The sequence below is a fragment of the Geotrypetes seraphini genome, chromosome 5 (assembly GCF_902459505.1).
Source record: "Geotrypetes seraphini chromosome 5, aGeoSer1.1, whole genome shotgun sequence".
Lineage (NCBI taxonomy): Eukaryota > Metazoa > Chordata > Amphibia > Gymnophiona > Dermophiidae > Geotrypetes > Geotrypetes seraphini.
Genome location: NC_047088.1, coordinates 270,653,825 through 270,666,482, shown reverse-complemented (window position 1 = coordinate 270,666,482; position 12,658 = coordinate 270,653,825). Strand labels below are relative to the sequence as shown.

The following is a 12,658-nucleotide window of genomic DNA, read 5'->3' as shown; positions in this document are numbered from 1 at the left end:
TTTTGCTTGACTGCAGCTTCTTTTTGCTGCTTCCTAGAAGCTGTCGCCCAAATGACCATCTGGCCTGGTTAAGGCAGCCCTGGCATCACTATCCCCTTTTCCTCCCATTGCTCCTCTCCCATCTCAGGAGCCCAGAGAGCATGGCTCAATCATCTCTCTGCCATCTTACATTTCCACATACATAGCACTACCCCCATTCTCCCCATCTCCTCTCTCCAAGAACCCCAGACGACAGCACCATCTCATCACCCTACACCTGCCCAGGACCAGCACACAGAAAGAACTGTCCCCATCAATTGTTTCTCAAGGCAAGACCCCCCAGGAATTTAATAATTTATTACGACTTATTAACCTCCTTTATGAAGAGATTCACCCAAGGTGGCATGCAGCAGGTATAATTCAAGAAAAAACTTACAATTCTATTAACAGCATAACAGTAGTAAAACAAAGACAATAAATGAGTCACTCAAAATTAGCAAATTGAAACCTAATAATAGGACTACTATGAAACCATATGAAAAATATACACCTTTAGCAGCACCGAAATTCAAATAACAGAGATAGACAGTAATACTTATGAAAGACCTAAGAAGCAAGCATTGAACCATTCAGATAATATACGTAGAGCTTACCATGTAGCCCAGGGACCAAGTGCAGTTATATGGGTGGTACAGAATCCGTTGGGCTAGACACGCAATCCAGCAAGTTTCCGTTTTTTTCATAAGTTATTTTTCCTACGATACAAAAAAAATGGAAACTCGCTGGATTAAGAGTACAGCCTTCAATGGAGACCACGTTGTTTAACTTGCTTTTTTACCAAACTTTCCAAACCACCCTTGAAGAAGAGTAGTTAAACTCAAGGTAAGTTTTTTGTACAGTTAAACAAGATATAAGGAGCCCATGTAAGTTAGTGTGTAGTATGCTAGTCCAGGTGCAGATTTCACCTGCTTCCTGAAGTAGAGGTAGCTTAGAATTAGACAAAGCACCTCTGGGAGTAAATTCCAGAGTATGGAGGCTACTCTTGAGAATGCTTGCTGGTGACTTTTGGTGGTCTCAAAGGTGTGTAAAGGGCTAATCTATTCTTTATATATTTGGGCCTGTTTTGTCTTCCATTTTAGTAATATTTTTGATTTTTTTGAAAATTTTATTGTAAGTTTTTTTTAGATTTTGAGTTTTATAGATGCAGAGAGGCATAATCAAAAGATACGTCTAAGTCCATTTTGGGCCTAAGTCGCTAGTCACCCAAAGTCGATAGTGTCTAAAGTCCATTCTCGAAAACTACATCTAAAATATTTTTTCCCAAAGATCGTCTAATTATACATCCAGTCGTTTGATCGGCCAGACCGCTAAGTCGTCTATCTTTATACCCCATTCTCAGCCAAAAAATTATCCAAATCAAAAACGCCTAGAACAAGACCTTTTGGACATGGGAGGGGCCAGCAAAGTGATGGACTGGACACCCAGACATGGCAACACAATAGTGGGGCACCTTACAGGGCACTGATGCGAACTTCACAAAAAGGGTGCCATATAAACATCTCACAACAACTCCCTTATAGGTCATGGTGAGCCCCCCCAAACCTACTAGACACACCTGTCTACAACCCCAATAGCCTTTATGGCTGCAGGTGGCATCTATATGGCAGTACAGCAGGGTTTGGGGGATTTGGGGAGATGCACATGTTTCACCATGAATGCAGTGGTTAGAGTAGCTTACGGGCCTGGGTCCTCCTCTCTATGGGTCACTAGTCCACCCCCCAGACTACTTAAGCCACCTCTGTGGCTTTCCTATGCTAGCTGCTGATGTTCTGGAGGCAGATATGTAAATTTTTTATGGAGGTGGGGGGGGGGGTCAGTGATCACTGGGGGAGTGTGTGGGGGTCTATACTTTGTGTCTACAGTGGTTATCTGCTCACTTTGGAGACCTTCTGGGCACTTAGACCTGGTTTTACATGGCCTAAGTCACCACACACAATTTCCATCTAGGCAGTCTTGTTACACTTTTGGTTATACTTGCAGTACGACTTAGTCTAGGCCGGCCCACGTCCCACCCAGATCCCACCCTCACCACTCCTCCTAAAATGTCCCTTTTAGCTCTGGGCGTACAGCAGCACTGAAAGGGCCTAAGTCGTTTTGAGATATGTCTAAATCCCAGTTCGATTATCAGCACTTGGACGACTTGTCTTACAGGTTGGTTTTTAGAAGTATTTCCATTTTGATTATGAGCCCCATATTGTATATATTATATTTGAAGTTTGTAGCTTTGTAAAGTGCTTAATACATCAGTACAAGCGATACATCAAGAAAATAAATCCAATCCAAATTTAGCTCTGTAAGGTATTGGTAACCAATGTAGTTTTTGTGGGAAAAGTGTGATGTGGTCACACATTCTTATTTCAGAACCCTACACACAGAAAAAGCCTATCTCCCCACTTTTCTATGATCTCATTTCCTTTTTAGGCCATATGCTTCTTTCTGAATTGTTTTCTTATAGGATTTCTTCCTTCCTTCCATGCATTTTTGTCTCTTTGTCTCTTTCCCACCCTTCCTTTCTTTTTTCTCACTCTGCCTTTTATTTCAGCTCCAAGGGCCGTTGAATTTATCTCTGAACTTCATAATATCACCGTGCTGGAAGGAGATAGTGCCACCTTTAAATGTGTGGTATCTCCAGAGGATGTTGATGTCTGCTGGCTGCTGAATGGCTCTGCATTCACTCCTGACACCAAGTACATCATGAAAAGAAATGGCATGTGCCATTCTCTCACCATTCGGAAATGCCAGATCAGTGATGGGGCCACCGTGACTGCAGTGGCTGATGGAATTATCACCAAAGCCAGACTGAATGTGCAAGGTCAGTGAGAATAACAGACAAAAGAGAAAGGTTGGTGACCCCATCTTCAGATCCAGAAAGATTGATATAATTTATGAGCACATTTGATGGGGAGGCTTACTCAAACTACTGACTCTAGGGCTCATTGAAATTACCAAGCTCAGGCTCATCATGGGATGAAGTGAACTAGCTACTCTTTGTTCAAAGCAGGGGGAATTTAAACATTGACTTCAGGGATTGAAATATTCCCCCCCCCCCCCCCGACTCTCACTTATCTCATATGTATTTGGGATAAGGGAAAGGGTTTAAGATTTAGAGTTTCAGGTTGATACCAAGTTTAATTGCAGGGTTTTAGATTTGTTTTAGGGTTACAATTAGGTCTAGAAGTTGGATTTTCTGTTTAAGATTATGATGGAAACTGGAACTAATATTAGGTGTAACACCTAAACAACTCAAATATGTCAGTTAACATATAAATGATTGGCTTAGAGTTAGGGGTGGAGTAAAGGTTTGGATTTAGGGATATGGTTTAGATTAATGGAAGAAGTTGAGTTTGGTTTAGGGGTAGAGATTGGGTTTAGTAATGAGATTAGTAGCAGGGTGTAGGCTGGAGCTGGGATTAGGGATATGGCTCAGGTTAATAACTGGAATTGGGTATTATGCTGGGATTGAAAGTAAAGTTTGGGTTAGAGTTAAGATTAAGAATACAAACTGGAGTTGGGTATGGGGGTGGAGTTTGGGTTTAGTCTGGGATTAGCAGTAGGATTTGGGATTAGGAAAGAGTTTGGGTTTAGGGCTGAATTCAAGCTTAGGAGTAGAGATTGGGTTTAGTGTGCAGAACGAGGATAATGTTTGTGGTTTGTACAGAGACTAGTATCATTAATTAGGTAATATCTATCCATTGTTTTGCAGAAGCTCAGGTCATGTTTCGGAAGAAGCTACAGAATGTGATAGCAGAAGAAATGCAAGATGTGACTCTGGAGGTAGAAGTAAGCGTGGAGGGAGCCGAGGTGCAGTGGTTGAAACAGGGAGTAGTCATTCAGCCAAGTAGAAAGTACACCCTGGAGACATCCGGCCAAAGACATATGCTGACGATTCACAATGTTACATTCTCTGACCGAGGGAATTACCGCTGTGAGAGTCTGCATGACAAGACACAGGCCAGACTGTGTGTGGATGGTGCGTATCTCCTGTAGGCCAACCTGTGAATGTCACTCTTGGGGGGGGACTGTATGTGTATGCTGCATGTCAAGGATAACCTGATTCCAGTGTTTCCATACTCCTTCTGCTTTTCTGATATCTGTAATACACCAGCTCGCAAGGTCGTGCTGCGAAACCCGCTGGTGGACATGGAGGTGTATGAAAAAGAGACTGTGACCTTCCAGCTGGCGTTATCACATCCAGGTGTGGAGGGTATGTGGATTAAAGATGGCATCCGTGTCAAACCAAATACCAGGGTCAAAGTCAGTGCCAGTGGCTGTCTACACAGTTTGACGCTCTCAGCACTCCTACTAGAAGATTCTGGAAATATTATATTCAGTGCAGAAAACATTCGGTCCAGTGCAAAGCTCACAGTGCGAGGTACGTCCTTAGCAACATATTACATAGTATTCAGTGTGTCACCTTAACCCTGTTGTCTTACTTCTCCATCACTTACTGACCCTATCCTTCCTTCATTTCGCAATGGATTAGGTTTACGCATACCAAGACAGAAATGAACTTCACTCCTAAAGCCAAAGTATGCAGAGTATGTTTGGCATGTTATTTGATTTATTTTTCCATATGTCTTTTCAACACTGCAGACTCTATTATTTTTCACTGTTTCCATGGTGTTATGGGCCCAAATTCAAAATATGAAGCCTAAACATGTGGGTATACATTGGCACGTGTAACTGATGTATGCGCATAACTTAATATGCCTAATCAGTGCTGGTAATTGGTAATTAATGCCTCATAATTGACACTAAATGGAGTTAAATGAAATTAGAGTTTCAAGTTTTTTAAATATTTGATTAATCGCTTACTCAAATATCTAAGCGATGAACAAATCTTTCAATTTACAGATAATACAGGGGTTATAAAAGACAGATGAACACTGAACAAAACATTTTAAATTAATGACTAACAAAATAAACAGAATAGGAAAACAAAGGGAAAGGCAGGGTAAAAAAAACAAACAAAAAAAACCTGTTGTAACTTCACTGGAAATGTCCAGTTAGTTCTTTTGTAATCCGCCTTGAACTGCAAGGAATAGGCGGAATAGAAGTCCCTAATATAATGTAATGTAATGAAATACATTAATAATGATAGAAAGAAGGACGATTATGGTAAAAAAAAAACAATAGGAGGGAAATAAAAGAAGTAGCCTTATGAAAATAAGCAAAAATAGGCTGGGATTCCTAAATATCATAAGCGTCTTTGAAAAGAAAGCTCTTAAGTTTACTTTTAAATTTATCTAAGTTCTTTTCTTCTCTGAGATAAATAGGGAGGGCGTTCCAAGTTTGAGGAGCTGTAACAGAGAAGATAGAGTGCTGCCATGTATTAATAACTTTAAGTGAGGGCTTAACTAATAGATGTTGGTCATTAGATCTCAGTGATCTAATTGTAAATGAAAGTTGGGGTTTTATATAATAGGGATTTGAAAGTAAGTAGATTTAGTTTATATTGAATTTGATGCGCAACTGGAAGCCAGTGCGCTTTCTTAAGAAGAGGAGTGACATGATCAAATTTCCTTGCTTTCATTATGAGTTTAATTGAGGTATTTTGAATGATCTGCAAACGTCTAATTTCTTTTTGAGCTATTCCCATAAGTAAAGCATTACAATAATCAATTTTCGAAATAACCAGGGCATACAACTTGGTAGGTACATAGCACAAAATGCATCATGAGCAGTGCATGTATTTAAAAGTGGGTGTGGTTAGGGATGGATTATGACGTATGCACCATTGTGCGCACATTAGGTGCAGGCATATCTTTCACTAAGATCTTGCCTTTGGAAGACCCTAACCTCTCTGTGGAGAAGTCCAAAGTACCTAAAACCCGTTGACAGAGGTAGAAGGTAAAGTTGTGCTATCCCCTGAACTTGGGGGCTGTGGTAGATGAGGATCCAGAATCAGGAGAAGAGGGACATCCCAGGGCGTCAAGAGAGTCCTGGCCGAGGATGAGTCCCTTAGGACAGCCAGAGCTTAAGTGGTGATGATGGATGGGAACCCTGTGGTCAATCAAGATCCTTCTAAAATGGCAATCCTGCACTTCATAATTAAGAGGTATCTGTATAGTGTGACCAAGAGAACCCTGGAGGAGGAGGAGGAGATAGAGCAGTTGTTAGAACCCCAGCCATATCACAAGGAAGTCATGCAGTTAACCCATAGTCATCTGCTAGGAAGGCACTTGGGGGAGGAGAAAACCTGAGAACAGATTTTGGCCCGGTTCTTCTGGCCAGATATATAAATGCAAATAGAATTATTCTGCCAATCTTGCCCAACCTGCCAGTTGAGTAGTCCTGCAAGGGTTCCACTGGCCCCTCTTGTGCTCATGCCACTGGTCAATACCCCTTTTGATCGAGTAGCTATGGACACTGTGCAACCTCTGGAGTGCACCACACAGGGCAACAAATATATTTTAGTCATTCTGGACTATGCCACTAGATATCACTCTGCACAACATGAAGATCAATGCAGTAGCCAAGGCTCTGTGTGCAGTCTTCTCCAGGATGGGAAACCCTATGGAAATACTGACAGACCAAGGAACCACCTTAATGTCCAGGGTGATGAAGCAGATGTGTGCCCTGCTAAAGGTGAAGACCTTATGGACATCCATTTACCATCCACAGACAATTGGCCTGGTGGAGCATTTTAATATAATTCTTAAGCAAATACTAAGAAAATTTATGGCCAAAGATGGAGAAAACTGGGATTCTCTCCTTCCATAATTGCGGTTTGTCATTCCTGAAGTACTCAAGAGCTTGATGGGGTTTTACTCCATTTGAATTGTTTGGACGGAGACTGGGAGGAATCCTGGATGTGGTTCAAGAAACCTGGAAGGAAGAACCCAGTCAAGAGAGGAATTTGTCTGAGTATGTACTTACTATGCAGGAGAGACTGGAAAAGGCCGCGGAAGATACCAAACTCTGGAGAAGGCTCAGGTGGGCCAAGTCTGAGCCTACAATCGGAAAACTGTGTAGAGAATCTTCCAGCCGAGAGACTGAGTCTTGGTCCTCCTGCCATCCTCCGAAAGCAAGTTAAAACATAGAAACATGATAGCAGATAAAGGCAAAATGGCCCATCCAGTCTGCCTATCCACAACATCCACTATCTCCTCTCCTTAAGAGATCCCATGTACCTGTCCCATGCTTTCTTGAACTCAGACACAGTCTTTGTCTCCACCACCTCTACTGGAGACTATTCCATGCATCTAGCACACTTTCTGTAAAAAAAGTATTTTCTTAGATTACTCATGAGCCTACCACCTCTTATCTTCATCCTATGCCCTCTCATTCTGGAGCTTCCTTTCAAATAAAATAGATTTGCCTCATGCACATTTATGCCACATAGGTATTTCAACATCTCTATCATATCTCACCTCTCTCGCCATTCCTCCACAGTACACATTTTGAGATCTTTGAGTCTGTCTTATATGCCATATGACATAGACCAAGATGTTAAAAAGAACAGGTCCAAGAACTGAAGCTTGAGGAACGCCATTGGTAACATCCCTTTCCTCAGAGAGATCTCCATTGACCACTACCCTCTGTCACCTGCCTTTCAACCAGTTTCTGAACCTCCAAGGATTCAAGACAAAGTTAGACAAGTTTCTGCTGAACAAGAACATGCACTGGTAGGGCTAGTCTCAGTTAGGGTGCTGGTCTTAGATCAGAGGGCCGCCGCATGAGCGGATTGCTGGGCATGATGGACCACTGGTCTGACTCAGCAGTGGCAATTCTTATGTTCTTATGTTCTTTGAGGCTCATCCCAAGGGCACTCAGTTTATTAATTAGACGCCTGTTTGGAACACTGTCAAAGGCTTGGCTAATATCTAAATACACCACATCTTGCGCACTCCCTCTAATCAATTCTCTGGTCACCCAGTCAAAGAAATTGTTCAGATTTGTCTGTTAATCCTGCCTCTAGTGAATCCATGTTGCTTCAGGTCCTGTAATCCACAGGCTTCCAGAAATGTCACTATTCTGTTTTAAAAATGTTTCTATTCATTTACTTACCACAGAAGTCAGACTTACCAGCCTGTAGTTCCCTACTTCTTCCTTACTTCCACTTTTGTGAAGAGGGACCACGTTTGCCCTTCTCCAGTTCTCCAGTACCACTCCCAATTCTAGAGAAGCATTGAAAAGATCAGCCAACAGAATCACCAGACCTTCCCTAACTTCCTCCAGTGCCCTCAGATGTACACCATCGCTTTGTCTACCTTTAGTTTAGCTAGCAAGTCATGAACACAATCCTATGAAAATCAATTAATAATAATAATAATTTTATTCTTATATACCACCAAAGCCGTGGTGGTAGTTCGAGGCGGTTTACAACAAAGAAGAGCTGGACAAACAGCGAGTACAGGTACAATGTAAGATCATCAAAATACAGGAGAGCATGATACAGAGGTGAGGCATAAGAGATTTTGGGAACAATTCGGTTAGGGTTGGAGAGGAGAGGATTGAGAGGACTTGGTTACAAATTGGTTAAACAAGTTTGTTTTTACAAGTTTTCTGAAACTTAGATAGGATGAGGAGTGCGTGATAATCTTACCCAGTCAATCGTTCAGTTGACCTGCTTGGAAGGCAAGTGTTTTGTTCAGATATCTTTTCTAACGGCAGGCCTTTAGTGTTGAGTGGTTAAATAGGTGTAGGCTGCGTGTGGGTCTGGATGGACATTCTAAGTTGAAATGGGGAACCAAGAATAAGGGGGCCGAATCTAGAATGGATTTGAAACAGAGGCAGGCAAATTTGAACACCACTCTCACTTCGAGGGGCAGCCAGTGGAGTTTTTGGTAGTAGGGAGTTAGGTGTTCCCATTTTTTTTCACCCAAAAATCAGTCGGATTGCCGAGTTTTGGATGATTCGGAGTCTTTGAGTGATTTTTTTGAAAGACCCCAGATAAATGATGTTACAGTAGTCAATTAAGCTTAGAATGGAGGATTGTACCAGTAAGCGGAGTGAGATAGTATCGAAGTACTTTCTGATGGTTCTCAATTTCCACAATGTTGAAAAGCCTCTTCTAACCAGCGAGTCTGTGTGCGCTTCAAGGGTAAGGTAGCGATCCAGAGTAACTCCCAGAATTTTTATGGAATCCGCAATCAGAAAGACTAGACCATTCAAGGAAATTGATGAATCTTTGATTTTGTCGTTCGGGCTCGCCAGGAAGAATTTGGTTTTATCAGAACTGAGTTTTAATTTGAAATCAGCCATCCATAGTTCGATTTGCTTTAAGATGGATGCCAGGTGATTCTTCGTCTCGGGTGTTAAGTTTGTTAGGGGAATGATAATGGTGATGTCGTTGGCGTAGATGTAAAATTTGATTTTTAAACTTTGCAATAGGTTACCCAGTGTGGCCAGGTAAATGTTGAACAGAGTGGGGGACAGGGGCGAGCCCTATGGGACTCCGCATGAGTTTACCCAGCTGAAGGAATGAGTGTTGTTGCTGTAAACTTGATATGATCGTTTACTCAGAAAACCCTGGAACCATTTTAATACATTACCAGAGAGACCGATTGACTCCAAACAGTCCATAAGAATAGCATGATCAACTAAGTCGAAGGCACTACTTAGGTCAAATTGCAGGACAAGTGCACTTGTGCCCTGGCTAAATAATCTGTGGAGGGAATCTAGCAGTGAGGCAATAACCATTTCAGTGCTGTGCCTGGAACGAAAACCTGACTGGTTGTCATGTAGTATACTAAATTTGTCCAGATAGGTTACTAAATCCTGGTTGACTAGGCCTTCCATCAATTTTACAAAGAAGGGAATGCTTGTGATGGGTCTGTAATTAGAAGACAGTTTAATTGATTCTTTGGGATTTTTTACTATCGGAGTGATCAGAATCTGGCCTAGGGCCTCTGGAAAAGTACCTGACCATAAAAGGGAAAAAAGCCAAGTGTGTAGCTTGGTTTTGAAGGTGGCCGGGGCGACTTTCATCACATTTGGTGGGCAACAGTCTAATTTGCAATAGGAATCAGCATATTTAGAATAGAACTTGCAGAATTGTTGCCACACCTCCATCCCTATTTGCATTTGTCTTCTACAGTCCCACTCCTAGTACTTCATCCGTGAAAAAAAGAAGAGAAATATTTTTAAACAATTCAGTCTAATCTTTATCAGCTTCTATGTATTTCTCCCCTTCACCTTTGAGTCTCACAAGGCCACTTTTACACTTCTTCTTATCACTAATATACCTAAAAAATGTTTTCTCTCCCCATTTTACTATTTTTTCTTCCATTTGCATCTTGGCTGTCCTGACCATTCAACCAGACTCTTAACTGAAGGTCCATGAAGCCCAGTATCCTATTTTCAACAGTGGCCAACCCAAGTACTTAGCTAGATCCCTAGTAGTAAAACAGATTTTATGCTGCTTATCAAAGGAATAAGCAGTGGATTTCAAGTTTCAAGTTTAATAAAAAAATTGATATACCACCTATCAGTCTTCTAAGTGGTTTGTACATAATAAAAATAGTAAAATAGGGTAACATACATTAAAACATACAGGACCTACTGGAATGATAGGATTAAGGTAAAGAATTCAGGATCTCCCTACATCTAGAAGACCCTGCAATAGATATACCCCAATCAACATTCGGCATGTTAAAATCACCTATTAGCAAACCTTCCACTTTTTTAGATTTATTCTGAATGTCTATTAGTAAATCTCTATCTACTTCTTCCATCTGTGAAGGAGGCCTGTATATCACACCAATGTTAAATATATTTACAATTCCCTCTTTCCAAATTGATCCACAATGCCTCTTCATTGCCCTGCAGATCCTGCAATTGTGTGGCTTCAATATGATCTTTAACATATAACGATACTCCCCCTCCTTTTCTTCCTACCCTGTTTTTCCTAAACAGATTATAGCCCGATATAACTACATCCCAGTCATGGTTCTCCGTGAACCAAGTCTCTGTGATCCACACTATATCCAACTCCTCTTCTTCCATCACAGCTTCGAGATCCAGAATCTTGTTTCCCATACTTCGAGCATTAGTATATACTGCTTTCCAGACATTGCCCCCTTTTCCCATCCGTGTAGAGGTTTTCAGTGATTTACTTACCTAAGGACTTATACTCACCTGGGAGCTTTGATCACCCTGCCCCATCACTTCTAGTTTAAAGCCCTCTTCAGTAGATTAGCCAGCCCGCTGGTGAAGACATTTCTTACCTTCTTTGATAGATGCACACCATCCCTGTTCAGTAGCCCTTGGAAGATCATCTCATGACACCATCTATGTAGCCACGCATTCATCTCCAGGATGCGAGCTTCTCTGCCCTGGCCTTTACCCTCAACAGGGAAAATGGATGAGAATACCACCTGTGAACCTGACTGCTTCATTTTCTCTCCCAAAGCCATAAAGTCACTTTTGACATGTTTGCAGGGGTACCTGGCAGTATCATTAGTGCCAATGTGGATGAGCAGCATTGGATAGTAGTCATTAGTTTTGATAACATAACATAACATCATACTTCTTAACCGCGTAACCATGAGTTCTACACGGTTTACAAAACATTATAAACTAAAAACTTCTTTGCCAGCACAATCAACTACTCTAGCCTGTTGCTTGCGCAGGCCTGGCTCCCTCTGAAATCAATTCCAGGTCATGTCAGAGGGAAAGCCAGTGCAAACGGCAGGCGTAGAAGCTGCTCTCACTGATGAAGATTTAGAGGTACAGGGGTGGGAAGGGATGGTGGGAGTGTGGAAGGAGCGGGGGACGGAGAGGAGGGCTCAGGAGGGGCGCCTCCTACTCTCGCCACTGTGTGCTGGAACATGAACCAAAACTTAGTCTTTAGTAAGTTGTGCAGGCTCCTGGCTGGAGTATCTTGATATTTTAAAAAGATTGCACTGGTTGTCGATTTTATTTCATATCCAATTCAAAGTTTTGAAACTTGTCTAACAAGGTGTTTATGACATCCTGCCAAATTATTTGGCAAAATGCCCAACACTATATATTCCGCCAAGGACACTGAGGTCCCAGTGTTAGACACTGGTTGTTGGTTGTTAGACACATCAAAGGGGAATATTTTACAATATGTATGGACCCAAAAGTCATGTTTCTCCATTGTCTGGTACCTTATGGTTTTATAGAAATCTATTGCAATTTAGAAAGTTGCTTAAGACACATTTGTTTGTTCAAGCTTTCTTAAGCTAATATTCTGCTTCCTGAGTTAATATTTTACTTTCTGAATATCATCTTTTTTGCAGGTAATTAGAATTGTGCTTCTTGATTGAAATAATGTGGTAAACAAGCAGCTGAAATGATATAATCATGATTTTTGCTGATGTTGGGGATCTTTATGTTGAGGTAATGTGGCTAATCGGACTCTCCCCTTCCCACTGTAGCACCTCCCTAGCAACATTTACATAGTAGATGATGACGGCAGATAAAGACCCGAATGGTCCATCCAGTCAGCCCAACCTGATTCAATTTAAATTTTTTATTTTATTTTATTTAATTAAATTTTTCTTCTTAGCTATTTCTGGGCAAGAATCCAAAGCTTTACCCGGTACTGTGCTTGGGTTCCAACTGCCAAAATCTCCGTTAAGACTTACTCCAGCCCATCTACACCCTCCCAGCCATTGAAGCCCTCCCCTGCCCATCCTCCACCAAACGG

General features: G+C 41.6%; 1 protein-coding gene across 2 annotated transcripts in view; it reads left to right on the top strand.

Annotated features, from left to right (window-relative positions):
- OBSL1 (obscurin like cytoskeletal adaptor 1) overlaps positions 1-12,658 on the top strand; it is a 234,381-nt gene that overhangs the window by 182,851 nt on the left and 38,872 nt on the right. For both annotated transcript variants that reach the window (XM_033947138.1, XM_033947137.1), the window contains 3 exons: positions 2,582-2,851; positions 3,743-4,009; positions 4,145-4,411. In XM_033947138.1, coding sequence (XP_033803029.1) covers positions 2,582-2,851; positions 3,743-4,009; positions 4,145-4,411 — 804 coding nt within the window. The remainder of the gene's footprint in view (positions 1-2,581; positions 2,852-3,742; positions 4,010-4,144; positions 4,412-12,658) is intronic.